The sequence below is a fragment of the Vulpes lagopus genome, chromosome 4, assembly GCF_018345385.1.
Source record: "Vulpes lagopus strain Blue_001 chromosome 4, ASM1834538v1, whole genome shotgun sequence".
Lineage (NCBI taxonomy): Eukaryota > Metazoa > Chordata > Mammalia > Carnivora > Canidae > Vulpes > Vulpes lagopus.
This window is the reverse complement of record NC_054827.1, coordinates 130,005,527-130,028,171: the sequence shown is the minus strand read 5'-3', so window position 1 is coordinate 130,028,171 and position 22,645 is coordinate 130,005,527. Positions and strand designations below refer to the sequence as shown.

Genomic DNA, 22,645 nt, shown 5'->3' with positions numbered 1-22,645 from the left:
ATTATGGAAAACTTTTAAAAATGTGAGGAGTCAAAAAAAAATGCCTCCTTTGCTCAGACTAAAAAGTATTTAAGTGCATCACTTCTACACAGTTTCAATGAGAGGTTTTTGTGGGTTTGTTGTGTCATTCAAATATGTGAGTTATGGTCAGGACAGTCCTGTTTTTAACGATCGGTGCCTCTCCGGAAGGCCCACTCTTGAGAGATTTCTCCGTAAGGGTCTGGCCCATCCTCAACCATGGCCCTGCCCCTCTTCAGCCTGAGACACTGGGAGCGTGGCCCGTAACCACGTTTGGGAAATCACCCAGGTGAGACGGAGCCTGTGACTTAGCTGTGTTGCTGTCACAGAATTCTGACTGGACCGAAATGCTCTCAGAAATAGTATTCTGAGTCCTAGTTTGATGTGCTGGAGGAGAGCTGTGTTGTACCACTTGTTGATGTTTGAGTAGGCTTTGCCCACAAGAGCCCTTAAGAGCTGGTAACATTTGTTATTAATCCCTCGTTACAGGTGAGAGCAAGTGTGAGAGGGGGATTAACAGGAGTGGGGGCAAAAAGGCAGACAGAGCCCGAGGAGCCAGCTTGTCTTCCAGACTCAAGCCCCTGAGCTCAACAGGGGATGTGCCGCTGTGATGATGGGATTCAGGGGCACTGTGTTGGGATGAAGGCTTTGGAATTGGTCCTGGAGTCTGGTCCTGGCTTGGTCCTTTAATAGTGAAAGAACCTCACTTTTTTCATCTGGACAAGGGGGCACTGCAGGTTCCTCTTGGTCTGTGAGTGAATGAACTGATGCATGTAGAGTGCACAGCATGGTGCCTCAAACCCAGCTGTCACTACTGTACATTTATCAGTAGCAATTTTTGAGCCATGAGAAGCTTTAGACATTCTGAAAAGCAAAGGGTAAAGTGAGGCTTGACCCGGACCACATACCTCGTTAGGGACAGAGCAGAGCCCAGCTGCAACTCCTCTGAGTGCAGTACAGGATGCTTTTCCTGCTTCCCTGTCCTCCCTGGGCATGGTCAGGGGTGTAAACCTACTCCCCCCAGTCACACGTTCAAGTGCAAGCTCCATAGCATTTTGTGGTTGAGAGCTGTGCTGGGTTTTATTTTCTGAAAAGATTTATTTAATTTTTTATAGCATGTGAGCACGGGGTGGAAAAGGAGGATGGGGGAGGGGCAGAGGGAGGGAGAGAATCTGCAGTAGACTCTCCACTGAGGAAGGAGACTCTCCACTGAGCGGCTGCATCTCATGATTCTGAGATCATGACCCCAGCCAAAACCGAAAGTCGGACGCTTAACTGAGCCACCCAGGCACCCCTTTACTGGGATGCATTTAAGGCAAATTTGGGCAAATGTAGCAAAATGGACTACAACATAGACTTCTACCATGACAGAGTCCTTGTTTCTGTCATCCTGTTAACCAGGTTCTCAGGTTAGAACTCGCTGGCAGCATAGGGCAGAAGCGGGGCTGACTGCTGCTCAGGAATGCTAGCAGAGTGCCGGGGGCTGGGGCTGAGGGATGGAGGGGGTGGCCCCTCCTTCCCCTCAAGCTCCATGGGGGTGAGGAAGCAGGGCCAGCTCTGCTGGTTCTGATGGTCCGTGTCAGAGAGGGGTCTTCACCGGTGCAGTTGGCGGTGTTAAGGCCTCCCCCGGCGTGCAGTCGCGCCCATGGGTCTGCCTGTGAGCGTGATCCACAGACCATCCCCAGTCCCTGCACAGAGACCACCCTTTGGTTCTGGCGGTCGCCTGCCTGACTTGGACTCCAGCACAACACTGGAGCCCTGGGGAATTTAGTGACCCTCTAATGATTTGTATCTGGCTTTACAGCTTCACTGTGTCCATGTCGAGTGTAAGACCGAACTCTACCATATTCTGCCTATTTCCATGCTGGTCTGCTGGGTGTGGCCCTTGGGCGTCCCTAAACCCACCAGGGATGCATTCTGACACTGCGGTTTTCATATGGGACACCTTTCTGGCACTGCCTGGCACTTGTCAGCTGTGTGCACTGCCGTTTCCCAATGTCTTGTGTGCATTCATTTTTGTTTTTCTCACAAACATGTTTGAACCTGAATCCTCCAGGAGCCCCGGGGCTCTTGTCATTGAAACCGAGAGAAGCCATAAGGACTAAGGAGGTAATTCTAGAGTTCCCACCCTGGGCCAGGCTCCACACCGTCTTTAGGGAAGGGGAGGCAAACAGCCTTGAGGCAAGCTCAGGAGCATGTCATGGAGGTGTATTGGTTGTACTGGTCTACTGGATGTGGGCCTGGGGTAGAGGTAGAGGGTGTTGGGTCATTAAGAGCCCCCTGAATTGATTATTGAAAGGTGCTTCTCACCTACTTTCTATATTATGTCATCTTTCTCCTCCTCCTGCCACTGCACCCACTGTCACCTCCAGACCTCCACCCCCACCCAATATTGGAGACAGCACAAGGTGATATGCTCTCAGTGGGGCTCTGCGTGCCAGAGTGGAACCAACGATGAATCCAACTTTGTGTCCTACTAGCTGAGGGCCCCTCCTGGGCTGGTTATGTAGCCTTCCCGAATCTTGGGGGTTTTGTCTGCCCTGACTCCTGGGGTAGACAGAATGGAATTAAAATGCTGCACACAGGTGTCTGGGTATATAGCAGACGTCTGCAAATATTTCCCCTTCAAGCACACGAAGTATGCCCAGGTGGCAGGTTCACCCCTGCTTGTCTGAGGCTCTGGCTTCGGCCAGAGTCCCCACCCTCCAGGCACCTGGCTTTGCCAGTACACAGTGTTCTCCAAGTGACTGGCCCACAGCAGGAAGAGCCCAGGTGGCCGGTACCAGGCAGTGTGGCACTGGTAAAATGACGAGATCCAGGTCGATTCTGAAGTAGCACTCTAGTTTATAATTCATGTGTCAACATTCTCCAGGACATGGATGCAACTGTTAAATTGCCCGACAAACCTAGATAAGTTACATTTTTAATGTAAACTTTCTACTGAAGCATCCATACAGAAAGGTAGAAAAACCTAAATGGACAGCTCAATGAGGTTCACAAAGCGCACACACCTGTGCCACGACCACCCAAGCCAACAAAGCAGACTCTGTAGCCCAAGGGCAGCCATATGCTCACTTCTGTTGGCATGCATTGGCTAGGCCAGGTTTTGAACCTCAGGTAAGCGGAATTCTATGGCAGTACCTGGCCTCTTTCACTCAACATTCGTGAGATTCACCACGTTGCTTCATAGCAGGAGTTTACACTGTCTTTATGGATGCCCAGCACTGATCCGTTCATCTGTTGATGACACGCTTGGCTTTCCCCAGGGGGGCTGGATTACTGACGAAATCGGCGTCCTCTACAAGCCTTCTGGTACAGGTAGGATACTTTTCCCTTTCTGCTGAGTTTGCCAATGAGAGGGACCACTGAGTCACTGACTACATTTCAACTTTAAGACATGCAGCCCATCGATTTTCTTGCGTGCTCTTACTAGTGAACATAGCCAACTTCCGCGCGTGAGGGTAGATGAGTTTGTTTTGCCCAAAGGTACACTGAAATGTAGTGTTTCTCAAATTTCCATCTCTGTATCTTCTCAGAACAGCTCTGTTAATTCAGTGCTGTCAAATCATGGGGCAGGGGGTGGGGTGGGAGTGGTTACAGCTAGATTACCAAGTTGTTGAAAATGGTATCTCCCAAATTTTCACAGCAGATTTGTCTTGAGTGAGGTTCAGTCAGTACAGCAATCCCCCCTCTTAAACAATGACATCTTCTTACTCTACTATTGCCCTTTTAGCATTTAAAGAAAATCAAGATCTTGTTCAGCTCACTTACTAGATTTTTGAACTTGTGTGATTTGGGGTCAGCCCTCCCTTCTAACTATCCGTCTTGGGTACCAAGCAGTTGTATGTGCTGGTAAAAGAGAAGTTTCCTTGTTTGTGAGTGTGAAGACTCATCTAGCTTTTTTGTGATGGGATCCATGGAAGCTTTAATTTATTCCCTTTGATATAAATGATGAAACTGCCCCTTTGGTAGTTTAAACTGTTATTGCTGAGTAAACTCATATGTCAGAGTTGAAAGGTCAGACATGGCTCAGAGGTCAGGCTTTTGTTTGGCCACAGAGAAGGTATTGTGAGCTGCTGAAACCCTACCTTTGCTGCTCTGCCTTCCCAGTGACCTCAGGCCGACTTGTGTTGGAGGCCCTCGGTAGTCCATAGATTAGATTTCCCTACTGTAGATCAAAGGTGGGTAAAGCCTCAGCTCTACTGGGGAGTCTCCAGCAGCACTGCTCCTGGGACCTGGCATCAAGTTTGCATCGGGATTCTAATGGTAACGTTATAGGGCAGCTCTGCTCCGACCAATTTTATGCTGAACAGAGAGCTATTTTACAGCTAAAATTGAAATGACAATCCCTCTTCTAGGCTTCAGAAAAAAAGTTAAGGCAACAGAACTTTCTCAATGTTAAGGTGTCCGCCCCTAAAAAATTGTCAGCCTCTTGGCATTTGTCACCATGCACGCAATTCTAGCTCAGGTGCTATGAGAGTGGGCATAAACTTTTATAGCACTTGGGTTATTTTTCACTTAATTTTTCCATATTTCATGATACTCCACAAACATACCTGGTATTCCATGATCTGGGAGTAGTTTTTGATGCTGTTCAGTAGTTGAAGAGTTGGGTAGTATTCGAACAAGTTTAAGAATCATGGGTTAAGGGTGCTGGTTGTTCCAAATCATTGTCATGACGTCAGGCACTGATCTCGAGGGCTCTCTGTGCCAGGCTGTGTCCGTCCCTGGAACCAGGTCTCATTCCATCCTTATCAGAGCCCTGGTGCAGTGATTTGTGATGTGGCCTCGCAAGTGGGGGCTCTGCTCTCCACCACCAATCTCAGAAGGCTGGGATTTTCTCACCGTGTTTTGTTTTTATAACGTGAGGTTTCCCCGGAAGTTGTGGCCATGGTATTGGGGTGATGCCCGAGGGGTACAGAATCCAACTCAGTCTTGGCGAATGAGGAGTCCCCAACCAATACAACCTTGGAATGCCTTCATTTTCCTGAGGTTGGCAGGAGGATTTCTCTATTGCTCTGTTCAAAGTGTGTGTGTTCATAGATTTGCTTTTGTGACTTTCACGACATCAGTACTCGTGTTGACTCCCTTAAAGGAATGACAGGCTGATTCTTACCAGCATAAAAGCAATGCCCAGTTTGCACTTCTGTACTACTGTCTGGCATGCCTAAGACTTCATGCTAGCTATAGCAACTAGATTTTGTCTGGTCTATTAATGCTGGTCAATTGATGGTAATTTTCTGGTATTCTTCAGGATTTGGAGGCCCTCCCCAAAGGAATGGTAAGAAATGCTATGAATGATTAGCAATGTCTGCCACGGGTCTGGGTGGGAAAAGGGCAATCAGGTCACCACATACTCCCTTCCTGGTATCTAGCTGAATGAATGAAGTGGTCCAGCACTGTGGTTCCAGCAAGAATGAGCCCTGGGTACCAATTTTTCTAGAGTGTATGTCCTGAGACACGCTGAGTCATCAGAGCTGGTTTATCACGGCAGCTCAGAGCTCAGGCTCTGAAGCCAAACCTGCCTGGATTCACGTCCACACTCCATTTCCCAAGCTGTGAGGCAGCAAAGACCCAAGCGATGAGGGGCCTTTTGGTTCTGACAAAATAAGGTATTTACTCAGCAATTACAATAAATCTACCAAATGGATAATTTAATCCTTATATCAAGAGACTAAATTAAAGCTTCCTCGGATTCCAGAATAACAAAGTTGCGTACCTCAGTATCCCCATGTATGGAACAAGTCATGCTAGTGACTGGTTGCTGTGAGGATTAGTCACTCCACGTAAGGTGCTGGTCAAAAATGGCCACTGTTTCCATCAGCATCCATCCTCTTGCTGCTCCACAGCCTGACCTCTTCTTACAGGAAGGCCACAGCCTCACCCCTTCAAGGCTGCACTGCTAGGACCTGCTGCTGCTCCACTGGTACTTACCATGGTACTGACCACGGTACTGACCACAGCCATTCCCTGGCTGCCTTGCCCTACTCTCTAGACTCCACTTCCCCGATGACCGTGGGTCCCTTTATATGGAGTCTTCCCATATATTGGGCACAGTGCTAAGCCCTTTATATCTGTATCTGTACATCCCCCAAATCTTTCAACTAATCTAGAAGGGCGATGTCACTGTACCCATCTCATGGATGACAACATGCAGAGAGCTAAAGTGACTTGCCTCAAGTCATATGAGTAGTTAGCAGAATCAGGATGTGAACTCTGGTGTCTCCTTGATATCATAGGTTTTTCTCCTGGTCAAACTTTCCTTTGGTCAGGAACCCACTCCTTGTTTCCACCTGCCTTAGCACTGGTGATTTAGATCATCATTATAAAGACATTTCCACGTAAAGCTTTTTTTTTTTTAGATTTTATTTTTTCATTCACGAGCAACACAGAGAGAAAGGCAGAGACACAGGCAGAGGGAGAGACAGGCTCTCTGCAAGAAGCCCAATGCGGGACCTGATCCTGGACCTCAGGATCACGCCCTGAGCCGAAGGCAGATGTTCAACCGCTGAGCTATCCTGGTGTCCCCCATGTAAAGTTTTTTAAACAAACTTCCAGGCCAAGGATTTCACACCGCCATCCTCTATACACACAGTGTCCTCAAAGCCGAGTCTTGTGTGTGCTCCTGGAGCTATCCTCACTGAGACCTGACTGAAATCCTAGTTTTGCTTTCAGTTTTGTAAAATACTTTAGAGGAATTCCACTAAGCTTCTTAAAAAACAAACAAACAAAAAAAAACTGCTCATGTATTTTATGATTATAATAGTTATTGTTATGGTTGTCATTACTGTCATTATTATTTTGCTTAGGCTGTCTAGGGTTGGTTTTAGCTGTGGTTAACTAAGTAACTTCTCCCGGTATAGCTAGTTGCCTAACAAACAGGCAGGGTAGGACTACGTCCATCTGAAGAGGATCCAAGTAGAGTTGTCACGTGGTATGTCCTCAAAGTGGCTGAGCACTTCCCACCTGCCAGGATTTCCCTTCTATACTCCCCCAGGCAGGCTCATCCCAACTTTGCCTTCATCATAAGCTATGGCAAGTGAAGAAACACAAAACTAAATGAAACATAGGCATGAACATGATCAAATCTAAAAGGCAAACAGTAAAGTGACAAAAGCAAAAGTACCACAGATCTGATATTCAAAGGCTTCTCTGACTCACAAAAACAAGAATGAAAATCCTCAAAGGAAAATGATGTACAAACAGATGATGTGTGAAAAAAAAGCTATTAATAAAGAAAATAAAATTAAAACAGGGAAACAGGATGGTTGGGTGGCTCAGTGGGTTAAGTGTCCAATTCTTGATTTTGGCTCAGGTCACTACCTCAGGGTCATGAGATCCAGGCCTATGTCAGGCTCAATGCTCAGTAGGGAATCTACTTGAGATTCTATCTCCCTCTGCCCCTCCCCCTCACCCCCGCATGCTCTCTAAAATAAACAAATCTTTAAAATAACTAACTAAATAAATAAAATGACAGCAACACCCCCTTTCCATTATCATTTAGGACAAATTTACCAAAATGATAAAGCAGTTGTTGCAAATGTTGAAGACAGCTTCTGCTGCCCACTGTTGGTGGGAGCGTGAAGTTGTGCAGTCTGCCCACTTTTTCAAAGCACAGACCAAAAGCCTTCAAAAATTTGTTCATCATCTTTTTACATAGTGATCCCCATTCTGTAGCTTTCATCAGGGAAACGGACTTGTGCAGAGAGACCCGTATTTCATTGCATTGTTTATATAATTAAGACTTTTTTTTTTTTTAAACTGGCTTTCTTTCTGAAAGGGCAGTATCCCAAGTGACACAAGTTAACATTTATTGAGTACTTCCCATAGGCCAGACGCTTTTCATAGAGCCCTGCATGTCTTAATTCATTCCTGGAGATGCTCACTGTCTAGCTGAGCTGAGGAGCAACTATGTGCCACAGCGCGAAAACAGAGTTGCACTGGTCTGGACTCAGGGTTGCAGGTAACACAAAACCAATTACATGGCATTAGTTTTTATTTTATTTATTTTTAATATTTCACTTATTTATTTGTGAGAGACACACAGAAAGAGGCAGAGAGAGAAGCAGGCTCCTCGCAGAGAGCCCAATGTGGGACTCGTTCCCAGGACTGGGATCATGCCCTGAGCCAAAGGCATAAGCTCAACCGCTGAGCCACCCAGGCATCCCAATGGCATTAGTTTATAAAAAAATGATATTTGGGGGGTTTTTTGGCTCAAAAATCAGGGGCATCTCAGCAATGTATTATTAACAGCAGGTAAGACTTATTGAGGGCTTTCACTGGGTCACATACTGTTCTAAGTGCTTTACGGGTATTAATACTTTTGATCTTTACCTAATCCTGTGAGGTAGATGCTATTTTGAACCCATTTTGCAAGTGAGATAACTAAGGCAGAAGAGCAGTCAAGTGGCTTGCCCAATGTCGAAATAGCCAGTAATTGCAGAATCAGTAATGCCAGTCAACCAGGCAGCTGGCTCCAGAGCTCACGTTCTTAACTAGGTTAACCAGGGCTTGGCTAGAGTCAGGAATCGAAATGATGCTACCAACAAATGTGACCTCTTGGCTTGGCTTGCATCTCAGAGCTTCCTTCCTAGGTAGGCTTCCTCCATTGAGTGTGCATGGTTGCAGCCCCAAGACCATGCTGACCTTACAGCCCCAAGACCACACTGACCATACCAACAAAGGAGGTCTTCTTCCCCAAGAGCCCCAGCCCGAGTCCCCAGGACTGCCAGGTCGGTTTGGGGCCAGTGTCTTCCCCTAGGACAGGGTCGCCCTCATGAGAACTCTGCAGAACTACCAGAGAGCAGACAATGCGGACACTGTGTGTCCACAGTGACCCAGTTAATGATGGTCAAGGGTCAAGGTGAAAACCGGGTAATGGAATTCCTGCTATGTGCCAGGTGTTTGCAAGGCATTGGGGAGCTACTAAGATATGGTTGTTACCCACAATCAGGTAGGAGAGCACAAGCAAAGGGAAATCATAAGAATCTTTTCTGGAGCCCAAGCAGAAGGGAATAAATAACTGATCAGGTGAGCAGGATCTGGAAAAAGCTAAGTAGTAGTGAATAGTAACTACCTGTTTGAATGCATAGGACATGCCAGGCACTAGGCTAAGTGATTGGTATATATTCATCTTCACTCTGGTACCTCCTGTCTAATAGATAAGGAAACTGATACTTAGAACAATGAAATAACATGCCCAAGGACCCAACACAAAGGAGCCAGGATTCAAAAATCTATAAACACCTTTGACATAACCCTGTTGCTAAGAAGAGCCAGCAAAGGTCATAGTCAATTTCACCCCCCCCCCCCAAGTAATTGACATTGAAAATGAAATTCCTTGGTTGGTAGCAATCTGATATCAGGTTATCTATTAAGGTACACAGAACACACAGTTAAGAACTTATTTAATTGGCCCCAGCAATTGAAGATGTGTTCATTAAATTCTGGACTTTTCCCAACCTGCTTTTAAGTATCATCAATATGGTGTGCGAGTGGTGCCATTAAAAATATCAGGGGAAAAAAGGCTCAAAGGATTTCAGATCCAAATACAAAAGCCCTGAAACCATCAAAGGGGAAACCGGATCTGACCTGAACATGCTACATATGGAAACCTTGGAATCCCTGCAATGCTCTGGGGAATATTCAGTTACAAGGGAGACCCAGCACTGACCTTTTTGCAGGGAGACAATCAACAGAACACTGTATTTGGTAGGAGGAATTCACTTCCTGTTGACAAGGCTTCTAACTCTGTACGAGAGAAGAGGGGAGGGCTGAGACCTCAGTTGGCTTTGAATTGATGAACCCCGGTTATGGCGGAGTCTGAAAAGAAAAAGAAAAAAAAAACAAAAACAAACAAAAAAGGAGGTATTGTGTAGAAAGGCCATACGATCTGCCCAGCTGTTAAATCCTTTGCTCCTACGGGTCTGCTAGAAAGGCTGAAGAAATGAAAGAACCAGCAGAAACTGGAGGTTCTCTTGAATATTTATGACATTTCTTATGCAAATACTCATGACCTCTAGAAGATACCAGAGTGCCTACCAGTTCAAATTTTACTGGGTGGAGGCTTTCTGGGCTATCCACCCCTGTATTAAATCCACCTCACACTGCTCTCCCTGCCGCCCACACCCGCAGCACTGCACATTGTCCTTTATTTGGTGACCCCATCACCCCAATACAGTATTTCTATTATGGCCTTGTACTGAAATGGACTCCTGCACTAGATTCTAACTCACCTCTGTCCTCAGCACTTTAACAGATAAAGCTGCTTAGAAAATGGTGACTGAATTAATAGCACACGACTCTAAATTTATAAACACTGCCTACATTTATAAACACTGCACTATGCTGTAGCAGGTCTCTGCGGTTATCTTCTGTCCAGGAGCTCCTCAAGGGCAACACCATGTCGTCTTCATCTTTATCTCCATTGTTGAGCGCGGCGTTAACAGTTTCCAGCAAATAGTAGGTGCTCAGTAAACGTTTCGGTGGTTCGGCACATTTCTCTACACGCGATGCGCAGGGCGGGTGGGGTAGGAGAGCAATTAGCAGGACTACTGATGGAGAAAAGCTTGTAAATTAGTGACAGTCTTTTTCAGTTGCTGAGCCGTGAGTGATGGGGATCACCAGTCCTCTGGCCAAGTGCAACTTTGGCTCCCACGTCCCCAGCGGGGGCAATTTGTCACGAGTCAGAGGGAGGGGGGCTGACCTGGAACACACACGGGTGCTGCCCCCGTAAATCCCACAACAGATCCAAGGTGCAGCAGGTATCCCCCCGCCCCCCCAGGTGCCGAAGACGACATCGGCCCAGCGAGGTTTATCTCCTGCCCGAGCCCCTCCAGGTCGAAGGGGCCAAGCCTGAGACTCAGCTGGCTGCAGGCACCTGGGCCCGGCCGGCGGGGCTTTCCTCCTCCTGGGGCTGCCTGCGGGCCTTTCCAGTCTGGCCGGGCGTCTCCTGCAGAGGAGGAGGACCAGGGGCGAGGCCGGGGCCCAGATGCTTTGGGCACAGGGGAGTCCGAGGAGGCCGGCGACCCCGGGGTCGCGGAGCCGCGCATCCCTGCCCGGCACACGTTAGGGGGCATCCGTAAGCTTGGTCCTTCTGAGCTTCCGTAGGTCGGAATCGACTCGGCGTGCGCACGCCCGGGCAGGATTAGTATCTTGAAACTCAAATCATGTCTGCGTACTCGAACCGCGGCGCAGGTGGCTAAGCCAGCCTTACCCTACAGTCTCCCCAACACGAAGACGGCAGAACCCCCACCCTCTCGCCGTAGCCGACACCGACCATCTGGGAATCCGAGGGCGGAAGTGACGGTGGAGTTCCGGTGCTCGCGTCACTTCCGCCGCGCTTCTGGGCGGCGCCAAGATGGACGCTCCACGGGCCCGGGAGCAGCTCCGGCGGCGGTACCTGTTCCCGCCGGACACCGAGGCCCCGCCGGACCGCGAGGGCCACGCCAGGCCGGGTGAGGCGCTCCGCCGGGCGCGGCCCGAGGGGGGCCGGAGTCGAGGCGCCCGGAAATGGCCGGCCCCGCGGGCCTCCCGCAGCCCTGCCCTGGCTGGAGGGACCGGGGTTGGTTTTCCAAGGCTTGCCAAGTAGTTTTGCAAGTCGGGTGTTTAGCTCCCTGAAAGATCCCTGGTGATCTCTTAGCCCTGCGCATCTTCATCTCAGCTGCGCTCCGGGAATCCCAGGACAGCTGGTTTAACACCTGTTTGGTAATAGCCGTTGAAATTAAAAACAAAAACAAAAAAACAGCCGTCTCATTGCATTTATAAGAATCTACCAAAGAATCCTACTCTTACCAAAACCTGAGGACATGTGTGCAACGTGTTTAACCTCAGCGTTGCTTGTAATGGCGAACGACTGAAAATATCTCGTTGCCCGGCAGCAGAGGGCTGGCTGGTACGTTGGGATGATTCACACGCGGCAGGGCAGGCGGACTTCTTTGTACCACCGTGGGTGGTTTTCAGAGGGAGGCGCAGAACCAAGGATGGTATGCCACCCCGTGGGTACGAGCCCAGGGACGTGTGAGGTCTGTTCAGCTGTAAATGCGGAGAATATGGAAGGAGTCGTAGAAGCTGATGGGTCATTGCTTTTGGGTTGAGAAACGAGGGTTAGGGATAGAAAGAGATTTCATTTTAGATCTTTCTGTTCTGTATGTTGTAAGTTATGTGCATTTATTACCCTTTTATTTTTTTAAAAGATGTTTTTATTTATTTATAAGAGACATAGAAAGAGGCAGGGACACAGGCAGAGGGAGAAGCAGGCTCCATGCAGGGAGCCCGACATGGACCTGACCCTGGGACTCCAGGATCAGGCCCTCCAGGATCAGGGCCCTGGCTGAAGGCAGGCGCCAAACCTGCTGAGCCACCCAGGGATCCCAATTACCCTTATTTTTTTTTTTTAAATTATTTACTTATTTATTCATGATAGACACAGAGGCAGAGACACAGGCAGAGGGAGAAGCAGGCTCCATGCAGGGAGCCGGACACGGGACTCGATCCTGGGTCTCCAGGATCACACCCTGGGCTGAAGGCAGCGCTAAACCGCTGAGCCACCCATGGATCCCTATTACCCTTTTAAAAATAAACAGAAAGCATCATGGTCAGGCATGCTTGTTTATACATTTCAGGCTGTGTCCCAGAATTTGCATTATAAACAGGTCTCCTGGGGACTCTGATAGTTTGCTAAAGGCTGGGGACCTCAGATGTATCCCAGTGGTTCTCACAAGAACTGAGAGAGCGGGCATGGGCATGTCACTCATCTGGGGAACTTCTTAGAAATGATGCATTAGACAAAACCCCAGCCACCTTATCTCTCAGATTAGGTCTCATATGGAAGAAATTTGATTTGTCCATTACCTGTCTAGACAGTACTGTGCTGAGACTAGACCTCCACTGTGCCCTTGCCACTTTTGAGCTGCCGCAAAAGGTTGTGTTTGTTTGCAATAATTGAACTACATAGCTAAAAGTAGTATTTTGGGGGGAATTACAAGTCCATCTTGTGCTGTAATGTCTGCTGTCCACATTTTTCTTAATTAACAAGACTAATTGCTCTCCTAGGCGATATATGAAACATAAAAACTAAAATTCCTACACTGGCAGATGGTATCATTCTTCCCAAAAGATGATAATAATTATGAATTTGATTTTAAAATATGTTTAGGGGGAAGAAGTTGCCTATATTGAACATGTTTTATAGCAGGTTCCTATTAATTATTTCTGCATTTATAAACCTGTTTCGGTGGTTGTACGGAAGAAATTGGTACTCTAATTGGAAAGAATCTGGTTTTTGGAGAGATCCAGGAAATTAATTTATCTGGCTGAAAATAATGTTCTTTTTCCTCATAAATCTATGGTGACTTGATAAGTTGAAATCTCTCTTATTTGCAGAAGCCTCTACAGCTGTTGAGCAAAAGGAGAAACCTCTTCCAAGACTTAATATCCATTCTGGATTCTGGATTTTGGCATCCATCGTTGTGACCTACTATGTTGACTTCTTTAAAACCATTAAAGAAAACTTCCACACTAGTAGGTGAGAAAACTTTATTGCTTAGCTTTGTAAAATTAAGCATCACCATCTTATTTTTCATGTTCTGTTTTGTCAGTTGAATTCTTCAAATGCCTAGAAAGCTCTTACTTCCTGCCAGGTGCCATGTTGGATGTGCTAGTGATACAAAGGTTGAAGAAGAGAGTGTGTGCTTTGGACATGGACAGCAGAACAGATGAGCCTGGAAAGTATTTCAGCATGCCTTTCAGCACATGCATGTTGTAAGATGGCAGACGTAGTGAATTTAAGAAGAATCTAATCCATTTGTAAAAGGTGGAAGAAGAAAGATTCTGCCGAGGTCTCTCTGAAGATAAAGTGCAGGAGCACTGGGAGGACGGCGTGAGGAACGGGGTGGGTGAGAACCAGGTCAGAGGTTGTTTTCAGAGAGCAGTTACAGCTAAAAAGGTAACTACAGGGAGTGGTTGAATTAGAGTTGACCTCACTTGAGGGAGGAGTTGGGAGCTGAGGCTGGATGTCACATCGTCTCATTCAAGAGGATAGGGATCTCTTGATATAATCTCAGGAGCTGACATGGGAGACAAGGTTGTGAATCAGACCTGAGTTCTCACTGAACATTGGAGAGTGTTCTGGAGCCCCTGCCCCATAACAGAAGAAAAAAGAAGAGAGGTTGGTGAGCAGTGGAGCAGGCATAGGGAGGGGTGGTGGTCTGCATAGGGTATGAACACAGTTGTTTGCAAAGAGCAGCCGGGCTAGAAAGGTGTACCTAGAACTCTCTGATTCCGTGTTATCTTCTCTTCAGAAGCCTTCAGGAAGAGCAGTGACCACTGGCGAGAGTCGGGAGGTGCACAAAGCATGCAGTTAGGAGAAAGGAAGCATATGGGACTTTATTTAAACTGTTGGAGGGAAAAAGCTTGGGCCTCTCTTTCCTCATTCCCATGAGCTGGAGCTTTCCTCAAACACTCCTATTATCCTGCCCTTTGCCCTCCTTGCTCCTTCCCTGACCGAGTCCAGGATGAAGAAACAGGCGCATGTCGCTCAGCTCCTTCTTTGTCTTGGGAGCCAGTTGCCCATTGGAAGCACAGATTCCAGTCTGCTCTTCTCTGCTATCATTTATGGGAGCAGCCCCCAGATGAGAGGGTCTCTAGGTTTTCCTGACAACTTGGAGCCTGGCGAGTATGTCTGGTCACCAGAGCTACCTTCTCGTGCTCCCATCTGTGAAAAAAGCTGACAGTTGACCTCATTAGCCTAATTCCTTCTTGTCCCTCAGTTGGTTTAGAACCTGGGCTGGGAAAAGAGAGAGTGGTTACTTTGCACACTACCAGGGGCAGCTGTCTCTTTGTTATTCAGATATGTCATGAGAGTCTGAGATGTGTTTGGCTGTGGTGACAGTAATGAATGAGGCACATTTCTAGTCTCTCACTGTCTCTTCTAGTTCAAGACAGATAAATCAGTCATGTGGCGTGTGCTGTGTAAGTTTATGCACAGGATTTACCTCTTTGTCTCCTTATATTAAGTATTCTCACTAGTTTAAGGAAATGGTGAGCTGAGGGATAATTTGTTACAATAAAAGATGTTGGGGGCAGCTGCAGTAGTAAGTGGAGTGCCCAGGGGCACACGCTGTCATGCAGCAGAGCCAGGACTCAGAATCTGGACGGAGGGCTGTGGAGCAAGAGAAGGAAGTGGAAGTCACAGGCCTGGCCTGAAAAAAAATGTCCTCTTAGAGAAAAGCATGAGCAGACACTCAAAGGCTGAGGATTTTGAGTAGCACTGTATTCTTCCCGAGGGCCTCAGTAAGCAGTGAGGAGTTTGAGCAGTCCTGGGATGAGAGCAGTACCCAAGAGGGAGTACAGGCCACGATCTGCTCTCTGCAAACGGTTTATTTCTCCAATACCTGAGGTGATTTCTTATTACTTGTCCTGCTGTTAGCCCAAGTTCAGAAGCTCGAGGCTTTAGGGTTTTTAAATCTATGCAAGGGATCCCTGGGTGGCGCAGCGGTTTGGCGCCTGCCTTTGGCCCAGGGCGCGATCCTGGAGACCCGGGATCGAATCCCACATCGGGCTTCCGGTCCATGGAGCCTGCTTCTCCCTCTGCCTGTGTCTCTGTCTCTCTCTTTCTCTCTCTGTGTGACTATCATAAATAAATGAATAAATAAATAATTAAAAAAATTAAAAAAAAAAATAAATCTATGCAAGCTTAGGGGCACCTGGACGACTCAGTCAGTGGAGTTTTGATTTTGGTTCGGGTCATGATCTCAGGGTCGTAAGATCGAGTCCCACATCAGGCTATGTGCTGAGCATGGAGCTCGCTTAAGATTCTCTCTGCTCCCCTTCCCCCTACTTAAAAAAAAAAAAAAGATTAAATCTATGCAAGGTTGTAAGACTGTGTGTTCAAAGACAGGAGAGACAGGTCAACATTAAAGCGGATCATCACCATGCTTTGGAAATCTCCATTTTTAGGAAATTGCTGGTTGTGTGTAGGGACTTGAGAGCTGATTAAACTACAACAAAAATTACCATTGCAGATGCCCAGGCAACTTCCTCAGAGCCACCACGCCACAATTTGGGAAACCAGGGCAAGTTAGCTTCCTTTGGGACTGTTGCAGTGACTCATACACAGCCAGGGTTGAGGGCCACTGACTTGCAGTATTGTTTTGGTTTAGGCAGGTTCTTCAGCTGTGTCTGTCTGCTACCAAATCTGGACTCTGTGGCCACACTAGGATTCTGTGTGACGTTAAATACGGATGAACAGAAGGATTCTGACCAAGCAAGGAGGTCACTGTAACTCTGGCACAGTGTTCCTTAGCCTTTGTTAGCACGTCCTAAGGAGGCTTTGCAAGCCATGTTATTCCTAATCACTCCCTTATCTACTGTGTGAATATCTGTGCTTTGTACACGCAGAAGGAGTAAGATTATGTCTTCACTCTGGGGGCAATATCACCCCTGTTGAGAATGTACACTGTGGCAGAAGAGAGGTCTTTGAAGGCCTCTTTGAAGAAGATCATGAAAAAAAATTTTTTTTCATGGATCACCCCAGTGGAATGACACTGATTGCTACTGGGCATTAACTGTGTGGGAAGCGCTTCTCTGAGCAACTGTGTGATTCTCACAGTGATTCTGTAAGTGTTGGTGACATTTCCAAAGGACTGTGAGGGTAAGGAATTGTCCCAGAGTCACAAGGCTAGTCATACTGAAGCTAAGATCCAAAGCCAGACCGGCACATGTGAAAGGCCCTGCTTTAACTGCCATGCTCTCCTCTCTCTCATAATTAATCCCAGAACTTGGCATCCTTCAATGTCTTCAAGGAATCTGGAATCTTGCATTGGTTGGACGTGTACTCAGCGGCTGTGTGACTTGACTGTTCCAGCCCCCCTGTGACCCGTCTTGTCCACATGGAACACTGGCCTTCTCCCAAAAGAGAAGGGAAAGATAATGGGGGCTGGGGATGTTGGTGGATAGAGAGGGCTTTGTTCCCCAAATCTGGCCTTGACAGCAGGGGCCCAGGAGGCCACCTTCACATGCAGAGTCTCGGGTCTTGGGTAGAATTAGAAGTGAGAAAAAAGACACTGCCCCTCAAGAGGAGGATTGGAGCCCTTTCTCAAAATGGGTGTGTCTCCCTCAGCAGTCTGTTCTGAGAGGCAGTTTGAAGAAACCATCTTCCACATCGATTGTCAGTACTCCCAGAAACCCTCCTTGACTTGGAGGTGTTCGCAGTACCTGTTTCTTACTCTCACACTCAGATCTTCAGAAAGAGACCAAGCTGCGGCGTGTCCCATATCATTAAGGAAGACACTTAGCCTTGAACACACCTGTGCTCTGGGTGGTGGTTTTGGCGTGTGTGCAGCACACGTGTGTTGAAGGCCCTGCTTTCTTCTGCTGCGTCTGCTGGCCTCCTCTTGTCTCACTCCACCTCCCTTTAGACAGAGGCCTTCTGAAAGCTGGGGTTGAGGAGCTGTGGAAATTGATTTTTAGGCTCTCAGTGAAAACGTTTAAGACACTTGCTGACTTGCTCAGTGCTGTCAACCCTCCTGTCGCTTTTGTCTCTGCAGTTGGTTTGTCGTGGGTGGTGCCCTGCTGCTTATCAGTCTGTCGATCGCATGTTACTGCATCCTCTACCTGGAGTGGTGTTGTGGAATTGAAGATTATGATGTCAAGTATCCCACCTTGATACCCGTTACAACTGCTACTTTCATTGCGGCTGGAATTTGGTAAGTTAACTTTGAAATGACTAATAGGAATGAAACGTTTTTTGATTGGGTACTGATGTATATGGTACAAAACTCAATGAAAAGGAATAATGAGAAAATGGCCTCCCATCATTGCTGGTCTTGGAGTTCCTTTCCAGTAGGTTCTTTATGTATTTATCTATTTAAAACACAAATGGTGACACGCTGTGTGTATTTCGTATATTTTGCTTTTTCAGTCATTTTCAGTGTGAAATATAATACATACAGAAAGTGGAAAAGCCTAAGTTGTGGAGCTGAACAAGTTAAGAGGAACATTGGCAAGAGCCCACCCAGGTCAAGGAGAACGGTGCCAGCGCCAGAATCCCTTTTTGTCCCCCTCTCTCCGTCACCTCTCCAGGCACCGTCCTTCCTGCCCAGGGACAGACACTGCTCTGACCTGTGTGGGATTTGCTTTCTTTTGCATCTCTCTCTCTCTCTCTTTTTTTTTTTTTTTTTTTTAAGATTTTATTTATTTATTCATGAGAGACAGAGAGAGAGAGGCAGAGACACAGGCAGAGGGAGAAGCAGGCTCCCTGCAGGAAAGCCCGATGTGGGACTTGATCCCAGGACCCCAGGATCACAACCTGAGCCAAAGACGGATGCTCAACCACTAAGCCACCAAGGTGCCCCTTTTTTGCATCTCTTAAATACTGTTTTTGTTTTGTCAATTTTTTTGAGCTTTATAGAAATGGATTCATGTATTATGTATTCATTTACATTTGGCTGTTTACACCTTATCTGTGCTGTTTATTATTCTCATGTTCAAAACTTTAGAAACAAGTGGAAAGCTGCTGTCTTTCCTGTATCGTGAAAGAAAAACCCATCCATTGCCATGAGTGGAGCTGCAGTTGGGACCATGCTTCATAGAGTGTGTGCAGAGCCTCACCTTTGTTCTTGCTGCTGCCTTAATCTCATCCTATCTCACCCCATTCTTCGTTAGATCTGCTTTGTGTATCACTGCTGCTCATTGCTGGTTAGCATCTCGGCCTATCACCGAATCCCGGTTTCCAGTTTGGTGGTGTTTTTAATGATGCTTTTAACATTCTGGAATATGAGTCTGGTGCGCATGTGCACACGTGTCTCCTGGGTGTTTATTCAATGAAAAATACTGATTTGTTTTAATATGTATAAAAGTATACTTGTTCTCTGAAGAAAAATCTATTACAGAAAAACACAAAGGAAATAAATCAGCATGATTCTGCCAGCCAGAGAGAAAAACTACTCTATGTGTTGTGTATATTCCTATAGCTTTTTTCCTTTTTCTATGCTAATTGAATTTTGATTTTGGAAAAACCATATGCTTTTGTACATACTCAGTTTAAATGCATGTTTTTTATGATGAATTTTCTGTAGTTGAAGTTTAAGGGTAATTGACATGTATTACCTTGTGATGTGGATGTTACTAACCCTTCAGTGGCGTGGGTGGCCAGGTGTTCTGTTTTACATTGTAAGAGCAAGATCACCCCAAATATGTTAGTTTTTAGAATAGTAGGATTATAGCTGTTTAAAGTCCTGCTTATCAAACTGTTACATAATAAAACCTTGATTTAATTGACTATAGTTTTTTCTAATTAACTTCTGCTCTTAGAAATTCAGTCCATAAAAAAATCATTTGCACTTAGAAGCTATCTTATTTTTACCTAGGTGACCGGAATAGTGTTTTTCTCAATAGGAAATTTAATAGCAACTTATAAGTGATTACTTTTTTTCGTTCTGTTTTTCTTTTTTTTTTTTTTAAGATTTTATTTATTTATTTGAGAGAGAGGGTGAGCCGAGAGAGAGAGAGCAAACATGAATGGGGGGGAAAGGGCAGAGGGAGAGGGGAAAGCAGACTCTCCATTGAGGTGGGAGCCCGATGTGGGGGCTCGATCCTGGGACTCTGAGATCATGACCTGAACCAAAGGCAGATGCTTTATTTTTCTAATAAAAAAATATTTGAAACTGTCTTGACCATGATCGTTTGATGGCATGTGGATCGTAAAAGCAGGCTGTAGCCATTGTAATTCCTGCTCCATCAGATGCTGACTTTTAGACACTTGGGTTCCTCTTGGGCCCACTCTCATGGGAGGACCTCTACCGATACCAGCTCCCAGTGCTTTTGGAGGAGTTTGTGATATTTCCAGTGTCGGCTAAATCACATCTCTGAGAAACGTGTCATACGTATAAAGTTGCTGGTTAAGTGAACTTCCCCAAACCGAGTCAACAGTGGGTTCTCTAAATCTAGACTCCACAGCAGGATATGTGTATAGATTGCATCTGGAGTTGCCTACCATGTGTGCTTTGTCCTTTTCAGCTTCAACGTTGCTTTGTGGCACGTGTGGTCCTTCCTCACACCGTTGCTGTTGTTCACGCAATTCATGGGGGTTGTGATGCTCATCTCACTCCTTGGATGATTTCTAAAGGTAGGAGCCCTGGAATGGCATGTCTCATATTGAACGCATCGGAACAGCGTCTTCTAAGACAATTTTCAGGTGCAGGCCAACTTGTCGACTATTCATTCACTGAACTCAGACAAAAAGGACTGTGACCCCTTCCCTTTTGCATAAATTCTTTCTCTATGCCTGCTTCTTAGGCAAGGCATCCGCCATTCAGAGACGTCATTGAGACAGGGTTCGCACCTTCCAGAACAGAGAAGTTCACACAGTAGATCATTTTCTCCTGAAGTCAGCCTCCCTCACCTAATACATACATGGTGACAGGCTAGATTGCTCTGATGGAATGGGAACGTAGAGGGAACGGGCACTCTAACCTGCTCTGGCTGCCTCATAACAGATGACACATCAACCTTTTCCTTTTGTGTTACTTACAGAATTTCTTCTTCCCCGCAGACAATTGCCCCCCTGGGTCCCTGCCTTTCACAGTAGGGTCTGTTTCCTGAGTGTCACATGACTCATTTGTCACATAAATACATGTTGAGAGCTCTCCCTCTAGGTGCTGGGGACATGGCAAAAAGGACCAAGACAGCCACTACTTTCATGTCACTTACTTCAGGGCTAGGAGGAAATCTATTTCATACTTAGTTTACAGGCCTGAAAACAGGCCCAAAGAAGTAGACGCTAATATACTTGGGATGCTAGAAAATAAATAGTTGGGGTGCTAGAAAACCGACTTTAGCTTGTTAGCTGTTAGCATGTGCTCCCTCTGGAGTTTTAAAGGAGAGTCACTGTGCCCACATAGAGGAGAAACAGACATAAACTCATTGCTGCCAGGCTGCAGGGGGTCACTGGCATGTCCCTGACCGCACTGTGAGGAGAGTCCCCTGCACACACTGTGGTATGTCTGGGGCCCTCGGCGTCGCACTAGCCCTTTCTCCCAGTTCAAGTCTGTTGTCACAAGAAGTCACCTATTCTGACCACGTGTCCTGCCTCTCCCCTTTCTCCTGAGGTCATCACATTTTTGGTCGTTCAGTTTTGACTTCTTACACATGTTCATGAGCTTTTGATGTATTGCTGATGTGAATTTACATCTGGTAATGGACAGCCAGAGGTGTTGTAGGCCTGTGGGCTAAACTGTGCTTTTAACAATAAATCCAGCAGCAGAAGGTAGAATGTCTCACTTAGGATGTCACTGTTGATTTTCTTTCAGGTTTAGACCTTCAGGCTGCTGGAAGCATCACAGACTTAATGGAAACGCTACAGTGTGTCTTTCTATCTAGGAAGTGAGTGGTTTCCTTGGAAAAAGTAAACTTTGCAGTATGGTTGAAATCAGAATAAATTCAAGTTCATTTGCCTTTTCTTAAACTCAAGTAATTGAATCAAATTCAAATTCTGTTTAAAACAGAAGTAATTAGTTTGCATTGTTGATCAGTTTGAATCGTTGGAGCAAGCAGTAATGTAAACATTTTGGCTGAGTTTCGTTATAGATACATGATGTCCTCCCCAAATTGCAGATAAAGTGTTCACTCTTTGGTTGTATACGATCACTGGGTGTATATAAAGGAATGATCATGTCCTGTGCCTTTAACCCAGCTTCAGCAATTACTATAGATCTCATTTTTATAATAGTTTTGTTAGGTGAGAGGACCAATTGAAAGCATTTTGTGTATTCCTGTCACTTTAGATTTTATCACATGTAAATTATTGGGTTTCTAGCATTTGTTTAACATAAGCACTTTTAATCATTTTTAAGTATGTGTAATTTTTTCCTTGACATTTAAATAAAGTATTTTTATAACTCTTGTGGGTTTTGTTACTACAGATTTTGGAAAGTTTGTTTTCAGCTATTAACACTTCGAGTTAACTAGAGGAATAGGGCTCCTTCTTAGAGAAGTCTGCTCTGCTCTTCAAAGACCTCAGGAAGACAGTATTTGCACCTACAAATGCAAATACGTTCATATGAAACCCAAATATCACAGGCCTGGTGTTGATCTTCACCCCACCCCCTCAGAAGGGGCTTCAGCTGATGATGGTGGTATTCAGTCACCACTTGGCTCTGGCTTGGATCCCACCCTGCACCTGCCGTTACCAGACCTTGAGTAGTAATCTTTCTCCAGCTGTGAAGTGGGAACGCTATCTGTTCTGTAGGGTTGTGGATAATAGGAATAATGCTTACAAAACACCTGTTACAGTGCCTGGGACACAGTAGGCACTCATTCCATTCATGGTAATTGAAAAGGAATGAAAGACCAAGTAGATTCAGGATCAGGAATGGGAAAAGGCGGGCATGATCAATGAGCAGAATCGAGCCCACTCTGGGCACACACACGTGAGAGTTTCATGACAAGTCAGGAACAAGATCAGACAGGTCAGAGGCAGGTAGTCATGTCAGTCAGTGACATGGGGGGGTCCCGTGCAGAGTTGAGGTTGCAAACCCTAGAAGTTAGGATGAGAGTAAGGGACCGGCAGGGCTAGGTAGTGGAAGATAGGTAGGGGGCTAAGTGATCCAGCTCCCCCAAAATCCCCAGA

General features: G+C 46.3%; 1 protein-coding gene across 2 annotated transcripts; it reads left to right on the top strand.

The window, feature by feature from the left end:
* The first annotated feature begins 11,320 nt into the window (after positions 1 to 11,320).
* On the top strand, positions 11,321 to 21,918 carry TMEM128 (transmembrane protein 128). 2 transcript variants are annotated; one of them, XM_041753312.1, is made up of 5 exons: positions 11,321 to 11,474; positions 13,402 to 13,543; positions 17,565 to 17,723; positions 20,035 to 20,143; positions 21,327 to 21,918. In XM_041753312.1, exons 1-4 carry the CDS (start codon positions 11,378 to 11,380, stop codon positions 20,132 to 20,134), a joined length of 498 nt encoding a protein of 165 aa, XP_041609246.1. In that variant the 5' UTR covers positions 11,321 to 11,377; the 3' UTR covers positions 20,135 to 20,143; positions 21,327 to 21,918. The 2 variants fall into 2 exon arrangements, with proteins under 2 accessions (XP_041609246.1, XP_041609247.1); XM_041753313.1 differs by having other exon boundaries at positions 11,348 to 11,474; positions 13,405 to 13,543.
* Positions 21,919 to 22,645: the final 727 nt, after the last annotated feature.